Source organism: Sinocyclocheilus rhinocerous, unplaced genomic scaffold, assembly GCF_001515625.1.
Source record: "Sinocyclocheilus rhinocerous isolate Xijiao unplaced genomic scaffold, SAMN03320098_v1.1 scaffold40, whole genome shotgun sequence".
In the NCBI taxonomy this organism is placed as follows: Eukaryota; Metazoa; Chordata; class Actinopteri; order Cypriniformes; family Cyprinidae; genus Sinocyclocheilus; species Sinocyclocheilus rhinocerous.
The window spans coordinates 1311061-1334658 of NW_015624837.1; the positions used below are offsets into that span (position 1 = coordinate 1311061).

The 23598-nt window shown below is 38.7% G+C and overlaps 2 protein-coding genes across 4 annotated transcripts in view; both read left to right on the forward strand.

The window, feature by feature from the left end:
- The first annotated feature begins 2199 nt into the window (after positions 1 to 2199).
- Positions 2200 to 7966, forward strand: LOC107746370 (uncharacterized). 3 transcript variants are annotated; one of them, XM_016560555.1, is made up of 4 exons: positions 2200 to 2250; positions 5786 to 6451; positions 7185 to 7371; positions 7710 to 7966. In XM_016560555.1, the coding sequence occupies exons 2-3, from the start codon at positions 5940 to 5942 to the stop codon at positions 7330 to 7332; spliced, it is 660 nt and encodes a 219-aa protein (XP_016416041.1). In that variant the 5' UTR covers positions 2200 to 2250; positions 5786 to 5939; the 3' UTR covers positions 7333 to 7371; positions 7710 to 7966. The 3 variants fall into 3 exon arrangements, with proteins under 3 accessions (XP_016416041.1, XP_016416051.1, XP_016416031.1); XM_016560565.1 differs by having other exon boundaries at positions 7715 to 7726; XM_016560545.1 differs by having other exon boundaries at positions 7185 to 7966.
- A 1128-nt stretch (positions 7967 to 9094) lies between these two features.
- LOC107746381 (neuronal acetylcholine receptor subunit alpha-2-like) overlaps positions 9095 to 23598 on the forward strand; it is a 17714-nt gene continuing 3210 nt past the window's right edge. Inside the window, exons 1-5 of the mRNA XM_016560579.1 lie at positions 9095 to 9642; positions 16182 to 16333; positions 17283 to 17327; positions 17476 to 17585; positions 18055 to 19207. Of these exons, the coding sequence (XP_016416065.1) occupies positions 9573 to 9642; positions 16182 to 16333; positions 17283 to 17327; positions 17476 to 17585; positions 18055 to 19207 (1530 nt within the window). The 5' untranslated portion in view covers positions 9095 to 9572. The remainder of the gene's footprint in view (positions 9643 to 16181; positions 16334 to 17282; positions 17328 to 17475; positions 17586 to 18054; positions 19208 to 23598) is intronic.

Genomic DNA, 23598 nt, shown 5'->3' on the forward strand with positions numbered 1-23598 from the left:
AAAATATCATATTTAAATCAGCTTTTATTTTTTTTGTCTTGTTTTCCTGTAAAAATATCTTTAAGCAACAGAATTTAGGTCAAAGACACCCATCCATAACAATTAAAAGTTAGTTTCTTTATATTCATGTTTAAGCATATGATTTACGCGACCTGATCTCATGAGACCAAGTCACTGTTTTATTTGCTCTCCAGAGATGACTAGAGGTCCACAATTGTGGAAAACATTGAATCTCATATAAAAAAAGTGTATTTTTCTATCCTTCCAGGTAAACAGAAACATTAGAACCTCACCAGTTAAACATACAAAATACAGCTTGAAACGACTTGAATCATAGGTCAGCACTTGGATAATAGCATCTGCCAAATTTGCTATATGTAGTTGTTTTCTAGCAACGTTTATTGCTGCTTATAATTTTAGCCATTGTTATTGCTTCATCTCTGCAGTCTTTGTCAGTCTATTGAAAAAAAAACTCACCTTTCATCAGTTCTGCAGATGATTTGTTACAGTTTTCAAACAGTTACAGTTTACAGTCCAAATTTTAAGTGTGTGTGGGGAAAAAATGTTCCCTGTGTTCTCAATCATCTAACAGGCATCCAGTTTTTGACCTGCATTAACTGTGTTGAAAGAATGTAGTTTATATAATATTGGTTCATTTGTTTAATTCTCTGCGCTGAGAACATTACAGTATTTAATGGCATTCATATGTATTTCTCATCCAAATCTAAAGTACACTGGAAAGTTTACACAATGAATAAACAGTGTATTTCTGAAACTGCCAGAACAACTTTGCAATCAATGACGACAGAATATAAACCATGAGGAGAAGAAGAACATGATTCTGTCCTGTTCCCATCCTTCATAGGTCCAGCGAGGTATTATTCAAAGGAAATCAATTATTTTAATGGACTTTCATATTTGTTCATTCATCTTTCTCTGAATAAACTGTATAATGTATGTGTGTGCAGATGTTGCATGTCCGGCATTGTGTTTGGCAGTAAACACCACTACACAATCACTCAGGTATTACAATTTGATCAGTTTAAAGGGGTCATATGATGCTTTTTTAAAGACCATTATTTTGTGTATTTGGTGTAACAGAATATGTTGACATGCTTTAATGTTAAAAAACACATTATTTTTCAAATACTGTACATTATTGTAGGTCTTGTGGAATAAAAATTTTAACTTCTTATTTCTTATTTTACTCATAAATCAAAAGGCAAAAAAGAAAGAAAAAAAAACATTAGAAAATTTACGCAATGACTGAACAGCTCTACAGCATACTGTGAAATCTATGGCAGGAATAATATTATAGTACATCCACAAGACTTTGTTCTCTAAAGTATTTCATCCAGTCTGTTTTCTTGTTTTTCATGAATAAGCTCTTTATGTGGGTCCTGTGTCCAGTCCAAGCTGTGAGAGCAGAGGAATCAGATACAAGCTGGTAAAATGCGTGGTTTTTTAGGTTTTCAGGAGCTATTTACTGGAATTTGCATTATGCCAGGGAGAAAAGACCCAGGGTCCTATAAATAACGAAAGAGTAAATATACAACTGAAACAAAATGATTGACGTGGAATTGTAAGTTTGAATGCATGTAATTTCAGGGTGGTATAACATCTGATCATCTGACAGAATAAGAGTTAAATCCCTTCATTGTGGTTGCAGAGAGAGCTTTATATTTATCTTTTCTCAAGTAATGATGGATAAACTTCAGGTTTGAGAAGCTCATGCGATGTTTTTAGAACTGGTTTTCATCCTTGGGAAGTTGAAGAAAAATGTATTGTGGATTTCAGAGCTTTTGTTTGTTTTAACAGCTTTCTTTCCCTTCATTCATTCATATCTTGTAGTTTCTATTAAAACGAATGACTGAGTGAAAATCTGGTATTGTCACGAAAAGACCCTTTTCTGCGAAACTCTCGTACATTATCAAACATCGGGGCACAGATGTGAACTATATTACCCCACACTCCCCCCTAATATTCTTGTCCCTGCTCTCTCTCTCTCTCCCTCTCTCTCTATCTCCCTCACTCTCCTGACCACAAAAGAAAGAAATCATTGAGTTTCTCCCTTTTTATAAACACTCCCTCCCCTTTCAGTAGTCTCCAAATAGGGACACAGACTTTCAGGTTCCCAAACTTTGTTGGAAGAAGTGAAAAGAAGTTTAAGGCAGACTGATTATGTGTGCTTTGCCTTGAATATTTTGAGCAGACACATGGCTCTACCTTGTGACATGGCAGAAGATTCTGGTGAGTTCTGTAAACTTCTGGCTTGTGCATCTTATTTTATTCATGTTTCTACCGAGACCTATGTCATGATGAATATGGCAGAGCTAGTGTATGCATTTTTTCTGCATTCAAGGTCTAAAAAATGTAAACTGACCAATAATTTGAGTGCATGACTCATTGCTTTAGTGACTGGTGTAAATATATCTTTATGACATTCTTTTAATTATGGTAATCTTGCCTTAGATTTCATAAATAGGCAGTGATAGTGTGAAGTGTAAGACACACCACACGCAACCTTTAAACAACTACACTTTTCTTTTCTTTTGCTGCACATGAAATTCTCTTTAATGTAAGAAAGACTAAATTAAACCCAAAACTGGAAAAGCGACTTTATACTTTCCATTCCCAAAGAGTTGTGGCCTATTTGCGTAGTCTTCCAATATTGCAAATGTGTTCATCTGCTCTGAAGGTTGAGTTTCAGCACAAGAGTGAACATGACAACTTCCAGACACTTGGCATTATTACTGAAGGTTAATCGTGACTTTTTATTTAGACTAGGCATCAAAGTTTGTTATCATTAAAAAGATACTGCATTTCCTCAGCTTTGAACTGGTTTGGCATGTATTTTGTAGGAATGACACAATGCTACTAAAAAGGTGCCTGGAGGAAACGTAAAGGCCAAAAGTGCTGTTTGAATGGGCTTTTATGGTTCCAATAGTATAATTTCAGTGTCTAGAAGGTTTAATTGTTTTCTTCGTTGTAAAACACAACAAGCTCTGGATTGGCAGTGCGGGCAGTGTGTGGCATAAAAGCAGAGTGGCTAATCAAATCAAGACATTTGTTCATTTACAATGTTGATCAGTAAATCTAAAGATCATTTCTGCATATGATGGCCATTTGCTCTGCTTGGTTAAGGAACATTATTCCATGAAAAAAAAAAAAAAAAAACAGTTTCAGCATTTCTTATTTTCATCTGAATACATTTGACACTTTCAGACTGAAGTAAAAAAAAAAAAAAAAACCTTGCAAAACATTTCAGTATTTAATTTTCACAGTGAAAAATTATAAAAGAGATTCATTTTCTCAAAGTGCTTCAGGACTAAATGAGAAATAAATCACTGCTTTCTTCATTGCATGCACAGCAGAGCAGAAGTTCATTACAAGCAGTGTCGGTCTGCAGAGTTACAGATTTTATCCTTCCTCCATGAAGCACAAATGTCAATCAGCAAGTATGAATGACAAATTACTGCTGTACAGAGGCAAAGATGCTCTTGATGGTACTCCTTTAAATTGTTCTTTACTAAAATAGCTTGATAGTGATAGATAGTGTCTTTGTTTTTTAAAATTAAAATAAAACAGCTAACATATTTGACAGGTAACTACTGACTTTAAAAACTGTAAACGTACGAATGCAACCCCACAGGTCAAGCCTTTAAAAAAAAAAGATGACTGCACAGAACCCACAGATTTGATTTTCTACACTAATGCGAAAAAATATATATAGGCCACTATATATAAAAATGAAATTTTCATGCTGCCCAGAACATGCACAGGAAGATTTTTTTTTTTTTTAGGCAAAGCGTGCTGAACTACAGCAGAATCCAAAAGTGCTCACACTGTGGAAAAGAGCTGCCGTCTTCCCTCGAAGACAGATATCGCATTTCACACATTTCCAGATGTTGTCAGTTCAGTCACATCTGGAGACATGAGAGATGAGGTGATGAGCCCTTTCTGCATCGGAGAGCAGGAGATAGAAAAAAAATCCCAAAACTTTTATTATCCAGCATTTTGACATGTTTTGCAACCAAAATACAACCTTAAAGCAACCTAAGATGCAAAATTTTCAGAGAATATATATTGAATTATTTTTTCTTTGCCCATTAAAAAAAAAAAAAAAACTCCCTACATTTTATTCTTTTAAATATATTTTTTAATTTATTTATTGCCATGTTTATTTTATTATTCAACATAAAAGGAAACTTTTTTTAGTTTATAAAACCATTTAAAACACTCATGATCATCCAAGATTAATACAAGATGATGCTTTTTGATGCCAAGGGCACTATGTAGAAACTGTAAAATGGAATGAGTCTTAAGCCTGTGTGATTGTATTATCTAAGATGGGGCTCACACTTTTTCCTTGAAAAAGTGAAAAAAGAGAGCGAGAGAGGGGTGGAGGGCACTCGTCCTTGTACATGGAAGACTAAACAAACAGCCTCCCCTTCCAGAGAGGTCATGTGCTACACCTCAGGGCCCTCACAAAAATTAATGTGCTCGCTACACACACCAGCAGGAAGCCCACCTCCACATGCTCCGGAAAACCCTGTAAAAGTCTACTGCTTCATTTAGCATTCACAGTACACTTGTAGTTTCACAAATACAGCAATTTCTTTCAGCAGTTTTACCATAAGTTTCAGGAAATTATGTGAAGATATATGTATTTTTCTTGACTAGATTTTAGTCAGTTTGGTATCTATAGAAAATCAATAATATAATATAATATAATATAATATAATAGTATAGTATAGTATAGTATAGTATAGTACAACTTTTTACACACACATACTGTTCTAAAGATTTGGGTCCGTAAATACTTTTTATTCAGTAAGGACAAATTAAATTGATTAAATGTGACAAGAATTTTTACATTCTTACAAAATTCTATTTCGAATAAGTGCTGTTCTTTAGCTTTTCTTCAACTCTGTATTCAACAACAACAACAAAAAATGTTTTTATGGAAGCTTGTTTCCACCATGGGATAAAAAAAAAGAAGAAAAAAAAAAGGTAATTCTGACTTTTTTTCCTCACAATTCTGAGTTTACATCTGATAATTCATTTTCTCTTGTAAGTCTAATAATTTTTTCTCAGAATTGCAAGATATAAACTCAATTCTGTGAAGAAAAGTCACAGTTGTGATGTACATATTCGCACTTCTGAAAAGAGTCTAAATGGTGAGATATAAACTAGCGATTGCCAGAGCTAATTCAGAACTGTGAGATAAAAAGTTGCAATTACCAGTTATGTTTTATTGCATGGTGGAAACAAAAGAGAATTAAAACAACAAGATGTAAACTCAGAATCCTGAGGGGAAAACTCAGAAAGTCACCGTTTGTGTCGACAAATCGAAATAACTCACAATTTTTCAGTCTGTGGCGGAAACAGGTTAACGTAGTTTTCAACATTGATAATAGCAAGACATGTTTCTTGAGCAGCAAATCAGCATATTAGAAACATTTCTGAAAGATCTTGTGACATTGAAGACTGCTGATCATTCAGCTTGGTCTTCACATGAATAAATTACATTTTAAAATATATTCAAATAAAAACGTTATTTTAAATTGTAATAATATTTCACAATATTACTGTTTTTACTGTATTTTTGATAAAAAAAATGTAGTCTTGGTGAGCATGAAGAGACTTATATAATAATAAAAATATTTAAAAAATCTTACCGACTCCAAATTTTTGAACAATACTAAATAGTTTCCCTTGAGGAAAAGTTTTGGTCTGTTCTCAAAGCAAAACATTATTAGAGTGTCTGTTTATTTCTTCACAGATGAGGTCAGAGCTTTGCAACAGTGGTGACTGTGTGGAAAAGGTCTGTCCAGCTTTGAGGGGCTCAAGAGGGACCTCACATTTGCCATCGCTTGGGTTCTCATCCATCACTCCGTCAAGTCCCAGGTCATAGAGGTTACTTCCTCTTCTGGGTCATGATGAGGCTTCACTCTACTCTGGGCACTTGGCTCTTCACACTCCTAGTGATGCTAGTCTACTGCCAGAGTGGTGATGATGGAGAGTGGGGATCAGGTGACGTCTCTGGGACTGCAATCACTGGCAATTCCTCCACTTCAGTCTTCCATGCAGTCGGGGATGAGCCAGACAGGACCAGGCCAATTTTTCAGACCCTGGCAGAAACAGAAGGCGGCGACTGTTATGTCAACTTCCACACCAGCCAAGTCATTTCAAGGCGGTTACGAGCTTTCAGAGAGGAAGTTGCTTATCTAAAGGCCCTTCAACATGGGAACCAGGCAGTGATGGAGAATCTGGTCCAGTTTGTAGGAGCAGAAATGGGAGATCAACGCTACGAGGAGGTGATCCAAGAGAACATTGTTGGAATCAGGGAGGATCATGTGAGCTGTGAGAGCGTGGTCACAAAAGCAGCAGAGGAGTTGGAGAGTCAACTGGAGGGAGACGCTCAAGCCACTTTGGCTGGAATTCAGAAGTGAGATGAGTTGAATCTTAACAAAACTTCAAGGTTTTTAACAATTTAAGATGCTCTAAGGCAACAAACCTGAATAATAAAGAGAAGAGAGGAGAGTTTAATACATGTGCAAAATATTTAGTGTCAAAATTGTACAATTTGCTCTTTACATAAGAAGTGGTGATGGAAGATCAGAGGTGAAAATATCTATATTTATCTAAATATATAGGTATACTGTGCATCCCATATAAATAAATAAGTACTATTAATATTTAATATATTATAAAAATATTTAATTATTTATTCCCAGTATAAAGAGAGTTCATTTATCGACCTTAATAATTGAAATTGCAGCTCAAGAGTGTTTCAAGGCTGCATGCATAGTAACACTTTAAAGGTTAAAAAATTGTAAATAAATTACAACCAAATAAAACTCAAGGGAAACTGTTAAAATGATCCTAAACTAGAAATATATGCTTATAAACAGAAAAATAAAAAAGCTTGTAGTTCATAGACGTAGAGGCTCAGACTAACCACTATGACGTGACTTCGATTCTGGTCTCTGCTTTTTCCATCACCAGCCTGGACAGTTGAAAGGAATGTGAATTTCAGCCCCTTTGAGGCCCCTGGTTCAAGAAAAACTAAGCTGAGGCCCTAAGGAGGCCCCTGTTCATTTCCTCCTTCTCCTCTCTCCCTCTCTCTCTCTCTGTCTTTAAATATTTCTGATGTTGTGTATACTTTGTCTTTATCTAAGAATAAAAGAGGAGTCCCTTGCCTTTGAAGAAATTCTGCGTACCACGACAGACATCGCCACTCGACTGGAGAGCTCCTCACGAGCCCTGCATGTGGAGATGATCGAACAGCTGAGGAAGAACATGAGACAGCCGCGCAAAACTAAATGACTCCTTGGGAAGCCATCCAGCCTGGAAAAACTGATAAAAGTATTATATGGCATGTCACATCTATATTTATCCACAGTTTTTTAATAACAGTAAAACAATGTTGTCACCTTAAACAGTCCATATGTGGACCATTTGACTTAATTGCGTTTTTTAAATATTTTATCTCCCTTGCCTACTATGTTTTGGGAAAAGGGCACTGTTGTCAGAGAATAGACTGAAACTCCAACTATATTTTTCTCTCTTGTCCGATGTTCATTTATGAGCCATATTGAACATATAATGGCTATGTGTACAAGGAAACATGATCATGATGAAACATGATGAAAAAATGATCTTGGCAGTGAGGTGATATCTTAAAAGAATATTCTCTTTCCAAGTACAGACAACCCCGCAGCTATGGTCTGGCTGTCTTGGCGCTAGGGAGCAGATGGTGAAAAGACTGTATGAGGGTCTGGAAATCAGCAAGCATGAACTCACATACATTGGAGAGAGAGAGAGAGAGAGAGAGCAAGATGGAAAAACAAAAAAGAAAGGGAAAAAAAGACATGGCAGTGATGTCACTGAGGAATAAATAAAAACGTGACTTGGCAGCTTGGAGCCAGAATCTAAAAAATCAGAATAAGGAAGTAGAAACTTTGCGACTTAATGATATTTTAAAATATTTTGTGATTACTCTAGTCAACGATTGAAAAATACTTTAAGTATATAAAATATAAGTGTATTACTCTAGTCAGTTGTGGTCACTTTTGCTGTATGTGTACAGTGTTTTTGATGCAATTCTGTGTGTATGCTGGTAGCTATTATGATCACAGATACAGCTTGTGTGAAAGAATGACTTTCAGTGACATGAACTAAAGACTCTATTGAGGGTTGTATATTATAAACTGTTGATGGTGGGTTATTGTCATTCTTGATGTGGCGCTGTTGAATTTGATTCACATAAAGTGTACTTTTGTGTAAGATTATCAGGTTTTAAGTCCTGTAAAATATATAAACATCAGGGAATTAAAAAAGGGGGTAATGAAAAAGTCATGGAAACTTCTGTAGTCAATATTTTTTTTTTTTTCAAGTATTCCTCTGCTAGAAATTGCTCTTTGAGAGTGTGATCTTTTTAAATCCAGTTACCACAAACGACTGTAAAAGTGCCCTAGATATTGATCAAAAAGTGTGGAAACCCTGAAATGCAGCTTACAGTAAGGAATTGATTAGGCTGCTTGTATTAGAAACATTTATGTAAAATAGCAATGAGACATAATTACTGCCTAGGCCTACTTTTACTTTCAGGATTCCGATCCTGTGTGTTTAATTAGCATAATTATCATTAATAATAGATGTTTCTGTCTCTAAAGTCACCCACAACTGCGTTTCAGTTTCACCTTCTGAGTGAGTTCTTGCTTCCCGGCAGCATTCATTCAGCTACCCTGACTTCTGGTGACCGTGATTTCACCAAGTACAACATGTTCCTGGATCAACATCCTTGTTGACCCTGGAACAACATTCCAATTAACCAATCAGAATTGAGGGATAACTTTTCAGGAAATGTCTGTTTTAGGCTTACGATCAGGGTTAGGTGCTTCTACACCCTTGTTAATCACCTATCATTTCACACTGTTTTTAGGAATAAATTATAGAAATCGGGCGGTTTGAAATGTGGTCAAGCTCGTGAACTTGTGATGTGGTCCCTCCCTCCCTTTCTGTCTGACATGAAAGTGGATAGGCGGACTGAGAGAGAGAGATGCTCAGTCTGGAGTAAACCCTGGAAGCAGGAGCGAGGTCATGAGTCCATCTATACACTTTGTGACAGAAATGGAGTTACTCTGGGATATATCTGCTTCAAAAAAATCCTTCTTTTTGGATGCACGTGGAAATAAATAATACTTTTTGCAGCACGGAATCTGTTCCTGATCTTCCGCTGAGCAGGTGCGCAAAACTTAAGCTAATCAACGTAGAGAAGGAAACTTCCAGTTTGGATAAATATGGATAAACACTGGATTTATGCAACTTAATTCGAAACATTTTTTCGAAAAAACGATTTTTGCCAGCACTTAAAATACACGTGATTAAAAAAAAAAAAACAGACTTGTCGAGAAGATACCCGGCCTAAATACAACCACCAACCCCAGATGTAGAGTATGACACCACAACAGAACACACAGAAGCCATTGAATTATACGGAAACTGTCGCGTGGAATGCAGATGAAAATATAGAAATGTATTGAAAGTAATTGGCATCTTCCAAGATGGAGCGCTTTGAGAATCAGCGGTTCTTCATGATGATTACTCTTCTCTGCACTTTTCTTTGTGAGTCAAGTAAGTTTCAGTTCTGATTTTCCCCTCCGCATTTTCCCACAAATATTGCTTAATAAAAAAGAAACCAAAGAGACTCATGGAACATGGTGGCTTAGTCCAAGCTGACTGTATAAACTTGTTTTGACTGCTCAACCAGCTAGCATTTTCCAAAAACCATATACTGACCACATTAATCTGGTATAATAGCGGTTTTGTTGTTGGCTTAAGTTGGTCTGTCAACTTGAACCAGCTATGGCCACCCTGGACCAGAAACGCAAAATCTTTTCTATAAAGGAGCCTTAAAAATAACATAACAAGACAACGTTTATATTTGATTGCGTGTTTTAGGCATCTCCAACGTGCATTTATTAATATTTAAACAATTTGAGTCATTGTCAGTTAAGAACAAACTGCATCTCTGCTTAAAAACTCGAAATATCCAGCTTAATCTGGTTTTCAGCTGGTCACAATGGGAGACCAGCCTTTTTAAAACCAGCTAAAACCAGCAAATGATCATAGGCTGGTTTAAGATGAAGGGGGTTGGCTTTCACATATCTACAGTCAGAGATGTGTAGGCATTAGAATGGCACGCACGATTGCCAGTAAAATGAAATGTCCTCTCCACGGCCAAGCTGGCGCTTAAATCAAGGCAGATTTATTGGGCTTGCTCATCACTCTGCGTTTACGCTCGCACTCTCCACGAGCGTCTCTTCATTTTTGTGGCCGCTCGCTGTCAGCAGCCGCTGAACTACTGATGAATGAATATCACTGCGGGCATCTGACGCCTCCCGCGCGCGCTCGAGCTTGCAGCTGGATGCACGTTACCGCCGCTATTTGCATCGGATTTGCTTAAGAACATCCCGAGTTCTGGAAAGTTTCCAGAGTTGAACGGAGATACACGAAGAAGAAGGTCGCCATCCAATTTCAGGTTCGAGGCTTTGATCCAACAGCCTACAAGACCGTATAGTGAAATCCGTCCACCTGCTCCGCTCCTCACAAACTGGAGAACAGATGTTTGAGAGGCTGCAGAACTGACGCAGACTTCACCGTTCCAAACTGGAATTGAGAACGAACCTAGAATTCTGATGTTCTACCACGGTAGCCATTTCTATAGTAGACTACTGCAGACAGTTATTGCTACTTAAGAAAAATCACAGTAATTATGAATTATCATATATACATTTTAGCTATACCTGTACATTAACATTTTACATTGCATTTTTAAAATAAAACTTTTATTATAAAAAATAAAATTTTATTTGCAAGTAAAATCGTGGTGCCAAAGTTATACCTGGATTGTTAAATTCGCTGCACTTTGAATTTAATTACTGCTGAAGACAAATAGACAGTTTGACAATGGTGAAGATACGAAGTCAACACAGTTTACCTTATTTTATTGATATGGTATAGATAGATAGATAGATAGATAGATCCATTCATTTGTTTTTAATCTAAATTAACTTTTTAATTTTATATTTTATTCAACATTTTATTAATTATAATAATAATATTATATATAATTAATAATATTAATAATAATAATACACTCTAAAAAATGCTGGGTGGTTTCAACCCAACTTTGGGTCAAATATGGACTAACCCAACTTTTGGGTTAAACATTTAATGTAAAAATTTAACCCAACGGTTGGGTTAGTCCATATTTGACCCAAAGTTGGGACAACCCAGCATTTTTTTAGAGTGTAATAATATACTAGCCCTTTAAGAAATCTCCACATTTGCACCAGTTTAAAAAAATTAATGTTTTCATCTAAATTATTTTTTTTATTTTGTTTTTTTCAACATTTTATTCAATTGAAAAGTTTCATTAATAAAATATTAATAATAATACAAATCTATTATGAAGAAATAGCTTTAAGAAAACATATTTTCACTAATTAAACCATATTGCCATAATTAAAGCATAAGCTATAAATTACTATATATTACTATCTCTCTCTCTCTCTCTCTCTATATATATATATATATATATATATGCTGTTTTCTTCTAAAAAATATTAAATTCCCAGCTTTGAACTGCATGGCCTGTCCATAATATGCTTAAAAAAGCGAGAAATGTGCCAGAGGTGAGAAAATATTTTCCTCTCCGTCTGCAGGCCGCTGACTAATTGCTTGGGTTTCATATCATGTCCCACTGTGCTAATGCCCTGTGGTGCAGACCCTAAATCTGACTTGTTAATGACATGGTGTCATTCGCCCAGAGTGTGACTCGTTGTGCCAGCATGACCCAAGGGAGCTCAGTTCTCCACACAGCAAATGACTGCGCTCAGAGCGTAACTCCACGCTACAGCACTCAAATAGCAAGCCTGACACATACTATGTGCAAACACTGTCCTCAGGGTTCTGTATTAATGCCTCCTCAGCTCAGAAATAAGACCTGAGTGGGCTGCCTTAATGGTGTCTAGCCTCTGTCCTGCATAGGAGTCAACCAAAGGTGCAGAGATTACAGGACATCTCCTCCTGGAAAAAGAAGAGAATCAGTCATCATTCAGTTAGCCACACTGGCCCACGTATCATTAAAAATGGTTGGCTTCTCACATATCAGGTGTTTGAAGCAATGTTCCTGAGAGCATTTTTTCTCAGTATATAGGTCCAAATTAAAATTTAAATAGAGAACATTGAATGTATTCATTACACAATAGTTAGTTATTGTTCTCGAACCGAGCAGCATTCCAGCTTACCCAGAAGCACTGGGACTTCACTATTTGTATCTCTTCGCCTTTCCGTGTTTGCACGCTCCAGACAGACAGTAGCTGTGTCCGAAATTGCATACTGTCTAGGTACTACATTTGGTTAGAAACTACTTAAAAACCTTTAAGTATGTTCTATATAATATTAATATATGTAGTATTAATAAAATTTGAACACTATATTAGTCATGTGGTCACTGTCACATGACCTACCAGTGTACTATGAATTTGGACATACTACTACTCTTTTAGCATAGGCCTGTTTTTCGCATATTATATAGCAGCGGTTCTCAATTCCACATTTTGTATGTATCTCATCACTTTAGACGTTTGTTCTATTGACCAAGTGCCCTGCGAAGTGGACTTCAAAAGATATTCCACCATGATTCCAGTCCGAAGGGAGCGTACGTGTTCCATTCAAAGGGCATTAAAGTGTGCAAGACGTAAATTTAGATTGTATGTATTTACAGTATATTATGTCACACTTCACACTTCTCTAGTAAGTTTCGTCTGTGTGCGAAGACGCTGCAGGCCATGCGTATAGCGCAAATCCGTGACTGAATGTTCCAAAGTGAAGTAAACTTCAACGGATTTCCCATGCTCAGGAAGTATAGGGAGCAATGAACACTGTAGGGACCATGTCAAGTCGGAACGAAGTTCATGCATGGAGCTTTCTTCTAACAAGCTGGTTCTCTGAATCAGGTGTGTTAAATAAGAGAGACATGCAAAATATGCAGAGCAGGGGGTCGCCAGGACTGGAATTGAGAACCACTGCTATATATAGTATGGAAGTAGGCATATTCAGATGCAGTAGTTGCATTTAAAAACATGACAAGTAGTTGCATTTAAAAACAAGCATGGCAGTGGAATGAAAAAACAAAAGAAAAAAAGCTAGACGTGTTTTTTTTTTTTTATACATAAAATCTAAATTGACAATTCTTATTTTTTATGGAATACTGAGGAATTTATTATAAATGGTTTGTCCACACCACACACATATTTAATCAAAATAAATGGATTGGCGTTTTGAATTATCCATGGTACATTTTTGTTGTTCATTGTTTGTGACAAAAACTTTCAGCTTCACGCTAACAGAGCTACTCTCTTTTTGCACTCTCTCATTAATAACATTTGTTATTTTTATGAAAAAGTTACATAATGTAGCATTAAACTGAGCACCGCGTTTTAGAAAGTAGTGTCACGGTGCTCGAGCGCATGTTTACATAGAAAAAACAATGGAAAAGCAACACAGTGGAATACAAAAATGCTTTCTGTGTGAGCTATTTCTGTACTATATCTTTGTATGGGATATAAGAGTAAGAGTAATAGCCCTTTGTTTTGGTGTGATATTTCAAATTCAGTAGGCTAACTCAGTTACACCGATTCAATCAGGAACGAAACTCCGAGACGCGCAGGCGCAACGTTCGTATTTTCATTGTCGGATCAATAACAAAGTAACAAGAAATATTGTTGCTTAAAATGTGAGTTAATCATTATTAACTTACTGAACTGTTGTGTATAGGCAGTATCAGACTCACAAATGATGTTGTTTTCGGCTGTAATTACCCGAGGCACTCGGCAGATTGGAATCACAGCACTCTTCTCACGTGATATTGCTGAAGTTTAAGCGGGTGGAATAATTCGCCTGGAAACATTTTTGAGCAAATCCATTACAATCGACGGATGAGAAGTGATGATGCGTGTAATTATATATGATTAAAGAAATTAATGGGAGTTAATCCCTTGATGAAGCGCTTTAATACTACATGTTATTTAACATGCAAATAGTGCGATCAGCGAGCCCTAGACAAATTAATAGACTGTCTGTCCAATTAGTTTAAGCATTTAAACTCTAGCTCTGTAAATTCACACACTTGCTTAATGATTTGTCACGCCACACTCAAATCTATAAGAAAACTTTCCAAATATGCGGAGCGTGCGAAACCGCTTACAGCTTCTCTAACAATCTGAATGTTTTGGCACTTAGTAATGAAGCAAGTTCACTATCAGATGATGTAATTTACTTTAATTTATATGTGCATGACTGCCAAGTTGTGGATAGGACAGTAGAACAATAATTTAAATTGCCTCCACTTTTCTCGTGATAATATGTTTTAGTGTGAAGAGCCTTATAGGAGTCCATATAGACTGGATATGTATGTAAGTCTAGACATATAAAATGTGTGTTCTGTCTACCAAACAGTAAGAGCATTACATGATCAATAATCTTTCTAGTTTTATAATAAGATATACATTTTCTATTGAAACATTTTATTTGTCAAATCTAGTACAAGTATTGGCTGTTCAGAATGTAATGTCTTCTTTTCCACTTGCAGTTTCTTGTTGTGAGAAGACTCATTCACACACTGAAGATGACCTCTTCAAAAAGCTCTTTGATGGCTACAACAAGTGGTCAAGGCCTGTACCAAACACCTCTGATGTCGTTTGACAATTCTTATTTTTTATGGAATACTGAGGAATTTATTATAAATGGTTTGTCCACACCACACACATATTTAATCAAAATAAATGGATTGGCGTTTTGAATTATCCATGGTACATTTTTGTTGTTCATTGTTTGTGACAAAAACTTTCAGCTTCACGCTAACAGAGCTACTCTCTTTTTGCACTCTCTCATTAATAACATTTGTTATTTTTATGAAAAAGTTACATAATGTAGCATTAAACTGAGCACCGCGTTTTAGAAAGTAGTGTCACGGTGCTCGAGCGCATGTTTACATAGAAAAAACAATGGAAAAGCAACACAGTGGAATACAAAAATGCTTTCTGTGTGAGCTATTTCTGTACTATATCTTTGTATGGGATATAAGAGTAAGAGTAATAGCCCTTGGTTTTGGTGTGATATTTCAAATTCAGTAGGCTAACTCAGTTACACCGATTCAATCAGGAACGAAACTCCGAGACGCGCAGGCGCAACGTTCGTATTTTCATTGTCGGATCAATAACAAAGTAACAAGAAATATTGTTGCTTAAAATGTGAGTTAATCATTATTAACTTACTGAACTGTTGTGTATAGGCAGTATCAGACTCACAAATGATGTTGTTTTCGGCTGTAATTACCCGAGGCACTCGGCAGATTGGAATCACAGCACTCTTCTCACGTGATATTGCTGAAGTTTAAGCGGGTGGAATAATTCGCCTGGAAACATTTTTGAGCAAATCCATTACAATCGACGGATGAGAAGTGATGATGCGTGTAATTATATATGATTAAAGAAATTAATGGGAGTTAATCCCTTGATGAAGCGCTTTAATACTACATGTTATTTAACATGCAAATAGTGCGATCAGCGAGCCCTAGACAAATTAATAGACTGTCTGTCCAATTAGTTTAAGCATTTAAACTCTAGCTCTGTAAATTCACACACTTGCTTAATGATTTGTCACGCCACACTCAAATCTATAAGAAAACTTTCCAAATATGCGGAGCGTGCGAAACCGCTTACAGCTTCTCTAACAATCTGAATGTTTTGGCACTTAGTAATGAAGCAAGTTCACTATCAGATGATGTAATTTACTTTAATTTATATGTGCATGACTGCCAAGTTGTGGATAGGACAGTAGAACAATAATTTAAATTGCCTCCACTTTTCTCGTGATAATATGTTTTAGTGTGAAGAGCCTTATAGGAGTCCATATAGACTGGATATGTATGTAAGTCTAGACATATAAAATGTGTGTTCTGTCTACCAAACAGTAAGAGCATTACATGATCAATAATCTTTCTAGTTTTATAATAAGATATACATTTTCTATTGAAACATTTTATTTGTCAAATCTAGTACAAGTATTGGCTGTTCAGAATGTAATGTCTTCTTTTCCACTTGCAGTTTCTTGTTGTGAGAAGACTCATTCACACACTGAAGATGACCTCTTCAAAAAGCTCTTTGATGGCTACAACAAGTGGTCAAGGCCTGTACCAAACACCTCTGATGTCGTCATTGTCAAGTTCGGTTTATCTATTGCCCAGCTCATTGATGTGGTAAGTTAAATTAACTATTTTCAATTTGAATATATTTTAAAATGTAATTTACTTCTGTGAATGCAAAGCTGAATTTTCAGCAGCCATTACTCCAGTCTTCAGTGTCACGTGATCCTTCAGAAATCACTCTAATATGCTGATTTGCTTCTCAAGAACCATTTCTTAAATATCAATGTTGAAAACAGTTATGCTGCTTAATTGAAACATGATACTTTTCTCAGGATTCTTTGAGAAAGCATTTATTTGAAATATAAATCTTTTGTAACATTAAAAATGTCTTAACTGTCAATTTTTATCAATTTAATACATCCTTTATTAATTTATTTTAAAAGATCTTGTTGACCACAAACTGTTGAATGGTAATAAACATTACTATTTTTATGCTTTTACTGTTACTGCTATTATTATTATTATTATTAACTAACTACTAATACTATTACTTTGTCAGATTGCAATGGAGATAAATGCAAGAAAATGTCTGAGAAGAGTTCAAAAACAAATTTCGCAAGTTACACACATTCAGACTGCTATTAATTTCAAACCTTTTAAAAAAAATATGGGCCACTTGTAGCCTACACTTGCATCACGTGCATCCTTGATCAGTGTCTAGGAGAACAACGGTCTGTTTTGGGCTAAGGTTTTCTAAAGCTTACCATACTTACAATGACAATAAATAACAAAATGCAATTTTTTTTTCATTTTGTTTACAAATGTGCTGAAATATTCATTTAATAAAGGCAGTAACGCCAACATCCTACTGTATATTGCCCTAAAACCTTCGAATCTTGATGAATTAGGGTACATGGTCCTTGAAGGCTCCAAGTCCATCAGAAGATTAAAATTATAAAGTTCTTGTGACCTCTCTGAACCAAACGCATTCTGCTGGAGCAAACCCAGCATCCTGACTCATCTAATACTCACCGTCCTTCCTTGTTTTTCTCCTCCATAGGACGAGAAGAATCAGATGATGACAACAAATGTCTGGCTAAAGCAGGTGTGTGCAGCAGGAAAGTTGTGTGGAATGGAGAAAATTATTAAACAATATTTAAGAATATTAAATAATATTATAATATAATATTAATAACTATTATATTATAGTGGTTTAGTTTTAATTTCCTGAACATTTGTGGCCTCTCACTTAGGAGTGGAATGACTATAAACTACGCTGGAAACCTTCAGACTATGACAATGTGACTTCTATCAGGGTTCCGTCAGAACTTATCTGGGTCCCGGATATAGTTTTGTACAACAAGTGAGTAACGTACAGCATGTCATATAACTAAAATAACCCAATAACTTAAGTCCTATAACCAAACTGTGTGCATTTAGTGTAAAATGGTTTGGAACGTAATAGTAATAATAATAATTATTATTATTATTATTTTATTTATTTATTTAGGCTGGGTTTATTTTTTATAAGGCTTAATTAATACAGTTATTTATCATTTGTGTATATCCAAACTGTGTATAACCAAACTGTCCTCATTTAATGTGAAAACATTAAAATCTAAAATATATAACATAAAATATATAAAAATGGTAATAAAACATCATATTCATTGTTACAGTCATTGTAACAGCAAACATACAAGATTTAATTGCTTCGAAGCAAATATTAAAATCTGTGAAAATGAATCTTGCAGAATTGTATGATGCATGAAACAACTTTACTGTTTTTCCTGTAGTAAAACTGATCAAATAAATGTTATTGTCCTCTTCAGTGCAGATGGGGAATTTGCAGTGACCCATATGACCAAAGCCCACCTCTTCCACACAGGTAAAGTGCGCTGGGTTCCACCTGCCATCTACAAGAGCTCATGCAGCATCGATGTCACCTTCTTCCCCTTTGACCAGCAGAACTGCAAGATGAAATTCGGCTCGTGGACTTACGACAAAGCCAAGATTGATCTGGAGCGCATCGAGAACACAGTTGACTTGAAAGATTACTGGGAGAGCGGCGAGTGGGCCATCATCAATGCTGTTGGCACCTACAACACCAAGAAGTACGACTGCTGCCATGAGATCTACCCAGACATCACCTACTTCTTCATCATTCGCCGTCTGCCACTCTTCTACACCATAAACCTCATCATCCCTTGCCTGCTCATCTCCTGCCTGACTGTGCTGGTCTTCTACCTCCCGTCAGATTGTGGTGAAAAGATCACGCTGTGTATCTCGGTCCTCCTCTCGCTCACTGTCTTCCTGCTGCTCATTACAGAAATCATCCCCTCCACCTCGCTTGTGATCCCACTTATTGGTGAATATCTGCTCTTTACTATGATCTTCGTCACCTTGTCCATCGTCATCACCGTCTTCGTGCTTAACGTCCACCACCGCTCGCCCAGCACTCATAAGATGCCCCGTTGGGTTCACTCAGTCTTCTTGGATTTGATCCCACGATGGTTGTTTATGCGTAGACCTGCACCGGACAGCCGTCGCAGGCAGAAACTCCTTCTCCTGCAGCGGCAGGGCCGAGGAATGACGTCACGGGTGCTTGGACCTGCAAACGCAACTCTCAGTACATCTACTAGCTGGTTTAGAGGGGAGAACTTTGGGGAGGATGAGTCTCGCAGACACTTCTGTTATAAGGACTTAGAACTGGGAACGCTGTCCTCTGCAATCTCACTTTCACTCCAAACACCTTCGCCCTGCCCTCTCAGCTCGACTCCACCTTCTCTACAGAAATTCGGGCCCTCCTCTAGATTGGATATGGGCGTGGCTTCCAGGCAGCCTGGTAGAAGAGTTAATGTCACAAAGCGGTCTGACATGACATCAGACAACCCGGGGTTCCCTCTGTCCCCCAGTGTCCTGCAAGCTCTGGAGGGGGTTCACTACATAGCAGAACACCTGAGAGCAGAAGATGCTGACTTTAGTGTAAGTTTTGTTCAGATTCCATGAAAAAAAAAAATAATAATACACTACGGTTCAAAAGTTTGGGGTTGGTATGATTTTTTAAATGTTTTTGAAAGAAGCACACAGGCTGCATTTATTTGATCAAAATACAGTAAGAACAGCAATATTCTAAAATATATTTTCTATTTTAATATATTTTAAAATGTCATTTATTCATGTGATGGCAGAGCTAAATTTTCAGCAGCAATTACTTCAGTCTTCAGTGTCACATAATCCTTCAGAAATCATTCTAATATGCTGATTTAATGCTCAAGAAACTGTTGTGTTCCACTTTTGTGGAAACTGTGACATTTTTTCAGGAATCTTGACGAATATAAATTATTTGAAATAGAAATCTTTTGTAACATTCTAAATGTCTTTACTGACATTTTTATCCATTTAATGCGACTTTGCTAAATAAAAGTATTAATTTCTTTAAAAAAAAAACACATATAACCATGGTTCCCTAAGAAGGGAACGAGATACTGCGTCCTCTAGCGATCGCTATGGGGAACACCACAACAGTAACATTGGTCGGCGACATACGTCATCCACTTCTTCATCTGAAGCTCATATCTGAGGCATGGCAAGAAAAGAGGACGCAGTGTCTTGTTCCATTCTCAGGGAACCATGGTTACTTGCGTAATCTGAGACATTCCCTTTCAAGGGAACTCGAACTGCGTCCTCTAGCGGTCACTATGGGGAACGGAATACCCACGCTGCCATGCTGAGGGGAGTGCATGACAAGTACCAAGGCGAGCACTAAGTACTGACTCTACAGCATAGCCATAAAAGCCACCCCTTAGACGCACCAGCGGCTGTCGGTGACGCTATCCCCTTCAGCCAAAGGCCCAAGCTACCCAGGAAGGCCCAATCCTGGGGCAGAACTCAAGGCTCAGAATCACAAGCAGTGTGATTCTTTTAGGAGGATATGGCTGAGGGTCTAGGTTTGCCACAATACCAGACCCTGGCCTGTCACCTAGGGGTCTTCATACATCAACCCCTAATTCTCCCAGGGAGGCTGCCGGGTAGCCAATCAACCTGTCTGCCAGAGGCAGAGTCTCTGAAAGTGACTAGTGTAAGGGAAATGGCAAGGAACCGGCAATAAACGCCTTCCACTGTACTGGAGACTGAGACCTCCCATAGGATCTTCCTCTTCAGATCCCCTGAGCTGGCAGCCATGTCTGGCCACTGCCCAGTCCAAGCGGGAAACGTTTGTCTTGGTATCACTGAAGATATATGTCTACAGTGGAACCCAAGGTGAGAACCGTGTACTCACAAGAAGGGTACTATGCTGGCAGCTTGTGACCCTTACCATATATGGATTTTAGAAAGTGCACAGGATGCTCAGCGTGTGCATTTACCATAAACATGGATTTTAGAAACCACTCAGTCCCATTAAGGAGGCCATGAAGAGGCCTAGTGACCTGGTATGACTGCATCATGGAGCAAGAGGAGGACTCACATACTCGACCCTTGCACATAGTATGTCTCTGAGAGTAACGTGCTTAAGGTGACCCATCAAGCCATGGGCGGTACCACTGTTACTCACAGTCCATCAGGGAGGCTGAAAGGAAAGCCTAGCAACCTGGTATGACTGCTTCACAGGCTCAAGGGGTGGAGTACTCAATTCTCAAAGTGATAGGAGAACTCACGTGCTTGGAGAGATACATGATGGGGCTCTATGAGTGGCGTACTCACAGCAGACCCTCCAATTGAGAGGAGCACCGTCAATTCAACCATAAGGGCAGTCACATGATGGGAGCTCCGGGAGTAGAATGCTTATTAGTGACCCTGTAATGAGGAGAGCAATGCCAGAGGAAAAGGCCTAATCAACCTGGTATGGTTGCCTCACGGAGCTCCAAGGAGCAGAGGACTCAACTCTCAGAGATGAGAGGGGGACTCACCCTGGGAGCAGCGTGCTCATAGGCGACCCTCTGGAGTGAGGGGAGCACTGCCAAGCTCGATCACAGAAGCAGCCTAACAGGGAGGCAAAAAATGGCCTAACAACTTGGTATGACTGCACACAGAGCTCCGGGAGCTGAGTCCTTGGCTCTCGAATCGAGAGGAGAACTCACATGCTCACTTTGGGAGCGGCAGGCTCCTAGGTGACCCTCCCGCAGTGAGAGGAGCCCTGCCAAGCTCATATGGGCAGCCTTGACTGCACATGGAGCTCCGGGAGCATAGTCCTTGGCTCTCAGTTTGAGAGAAGAACTCACATGCTCCGTCTGGGAGTGGCAGGCTCATGGATGACCCTCCCGCAATGAGGGGAGCACTGACAAACTCAACCGTAAAGTGCCTAGCAGGGAGGCTGAGGAGGCTTTCCAAACTGCGCACAGAGCTCCGAAAGTGGAGTACCTGACTCTCAGAATGAGAGGAGGACTCGTAAGCTCAGTCTAGGAATGGCATGTTCATAGGTAACCCTGACTGCAAGGTCAGTCCATCAGGGAGGCCAGAAAGGCCCATCTACCTGGAATGACTGCCTTGAGGAGCTCAAGAAAACGAGGTACTCAGTTCTCAGAATGAGAAGAGCACTCAGTGCTCAATCTCATACCTCAGTATGAGAGGCGGAAGAGTCCCATACAACAAGGCTGTTGTTAGTATCCTGTTGAAGGGGGTCGTGGGAGTGGCAGGCTCTAAGCAACCCTTAGGACCAGGGGGAGTGATGCCATCTCAACCACGAAAGTAGACCAGGACCTAAAGCCACGCATGCACATGATATGGTTCCTCAGAGCCTTCAGAATGAAGGGGATATCCTCACACTTGTACCTCAGGGGAGATGGTGCACTCAAAAACACTCTCAGAGAGAGGAGGAGTCATACCAGTCCAACCATAAGGGCAGCATGACAGGAAAGGCCACTGTGGGTCTGATGAGCTGTCATAACTGCAGAGCAGAATTCAGGAGCAGAGTTACTCAACAACTTGAACGAGAGGAGAACTCAAGTTCAGTACATGTGCAGCATAACCACAGGGAGCTTAAATCTCAAGGAGCCCCTTGGGGCGAGATATGAACAGCTCACCACATAAGAGGCCCCAGGTGTTTTCGAAGCCAGAACACCTAAAAGGTCGACAGGGAGCAGGATATGCAATGTCACTCAGGAGTGAGAGGAGTACTGCCAGGCTCAACCTGGAAGCTACCACCTCAAGGAGACGCTTTTTTCATGGCCTAACAACTTGATGTTGCAACGCTGCTCTGGAACCTTGATGACTGCGGAGGCCCCTGAGTGGGCCAGCTCAGTGTCAAGGAAATCCAGTGATGGCTTAAGCGGGGAGGCCCAATGGAGTAGGCCTAGCAGCCTGCTGTTCAGGAACCAGGATTCTGTACCAGAGACGTTCCCACGAGCAGTCCCAACACATGGGGCCTACAACCCCCGACTCCCAGACAGAGGAGGCTCACAGAGAGCCATACAACCCTGAAATAGGGATGCTCCAATCAAGATTTTTGCAGCCGATACGGAGTACCGATTTCTTGTCATGGTGATTGGCTGATTCCGATGCCGATTCTGATGCTTCAAGCTTTATATAGATGGTTTCATCGGGCGCACGCGCCTGGCCCGAAGTTTACTTCCGGTCTGTGTTTGTTTATCAGTCTGGCTATGGCACCGGCTACAAACGCAGTTAAAGCTAAGGTGATGAGTAGACTGAAGTTGGGCTCAGGTGGTTGTGCTGTGGGATGTGTTTCCCAGACTGAAGTTGGGCTCAAATGCAGATTATTTGCGGGTGGATCACGGGTGGATAAAATAAATAATAAATTATGCAAATATTAACTACATTTTTTTTAAATACATTTTTTTCATGAGGCAGACGATTTCGTGTATGTGTGTGTACGTTCGCCTGATCGGGAAGTTGCAGTGACAGAAACGGTGACATTCCAGATAAAGTTTGAAAGGAGTAAAGCCTGTGTTAATGCTATTGAGTAGGCTAATATGGCCAAAGAAGCTATTTTGTTTTATAAATAAATATTCATTTAAGAGCAGCCCACGATCAGCGTATTATGTTACCATAACCCCTTACGGCTCAGACGAGATTTTGTTCCGTCCTCCACGCTGTGACACCTCACAAAAGACTATTTTTAGCCAAGCAGCATGGAGAGCCGCATCAGAAACATGCCGCTGATAAACACAAGCACTGACTAGAGCGGCCGCGATCAGCTCTGGTTCCTATAGAGCCGTAATGCGCCGCAGACATGTGCAGTGAGGCGCAGATCAGCTCTAACGTCACTGAATCTGCTGTTAAAAATGAACCATCCATTCATCATATCATCATGCAAAACATACACGACAAATAGCAAATTTTTCATTGTTTCTCGAAACGTCATAGCATTTCCACACCGGCGATGACATGACTGTGGCGCCAAATCATTTATGTCCCCA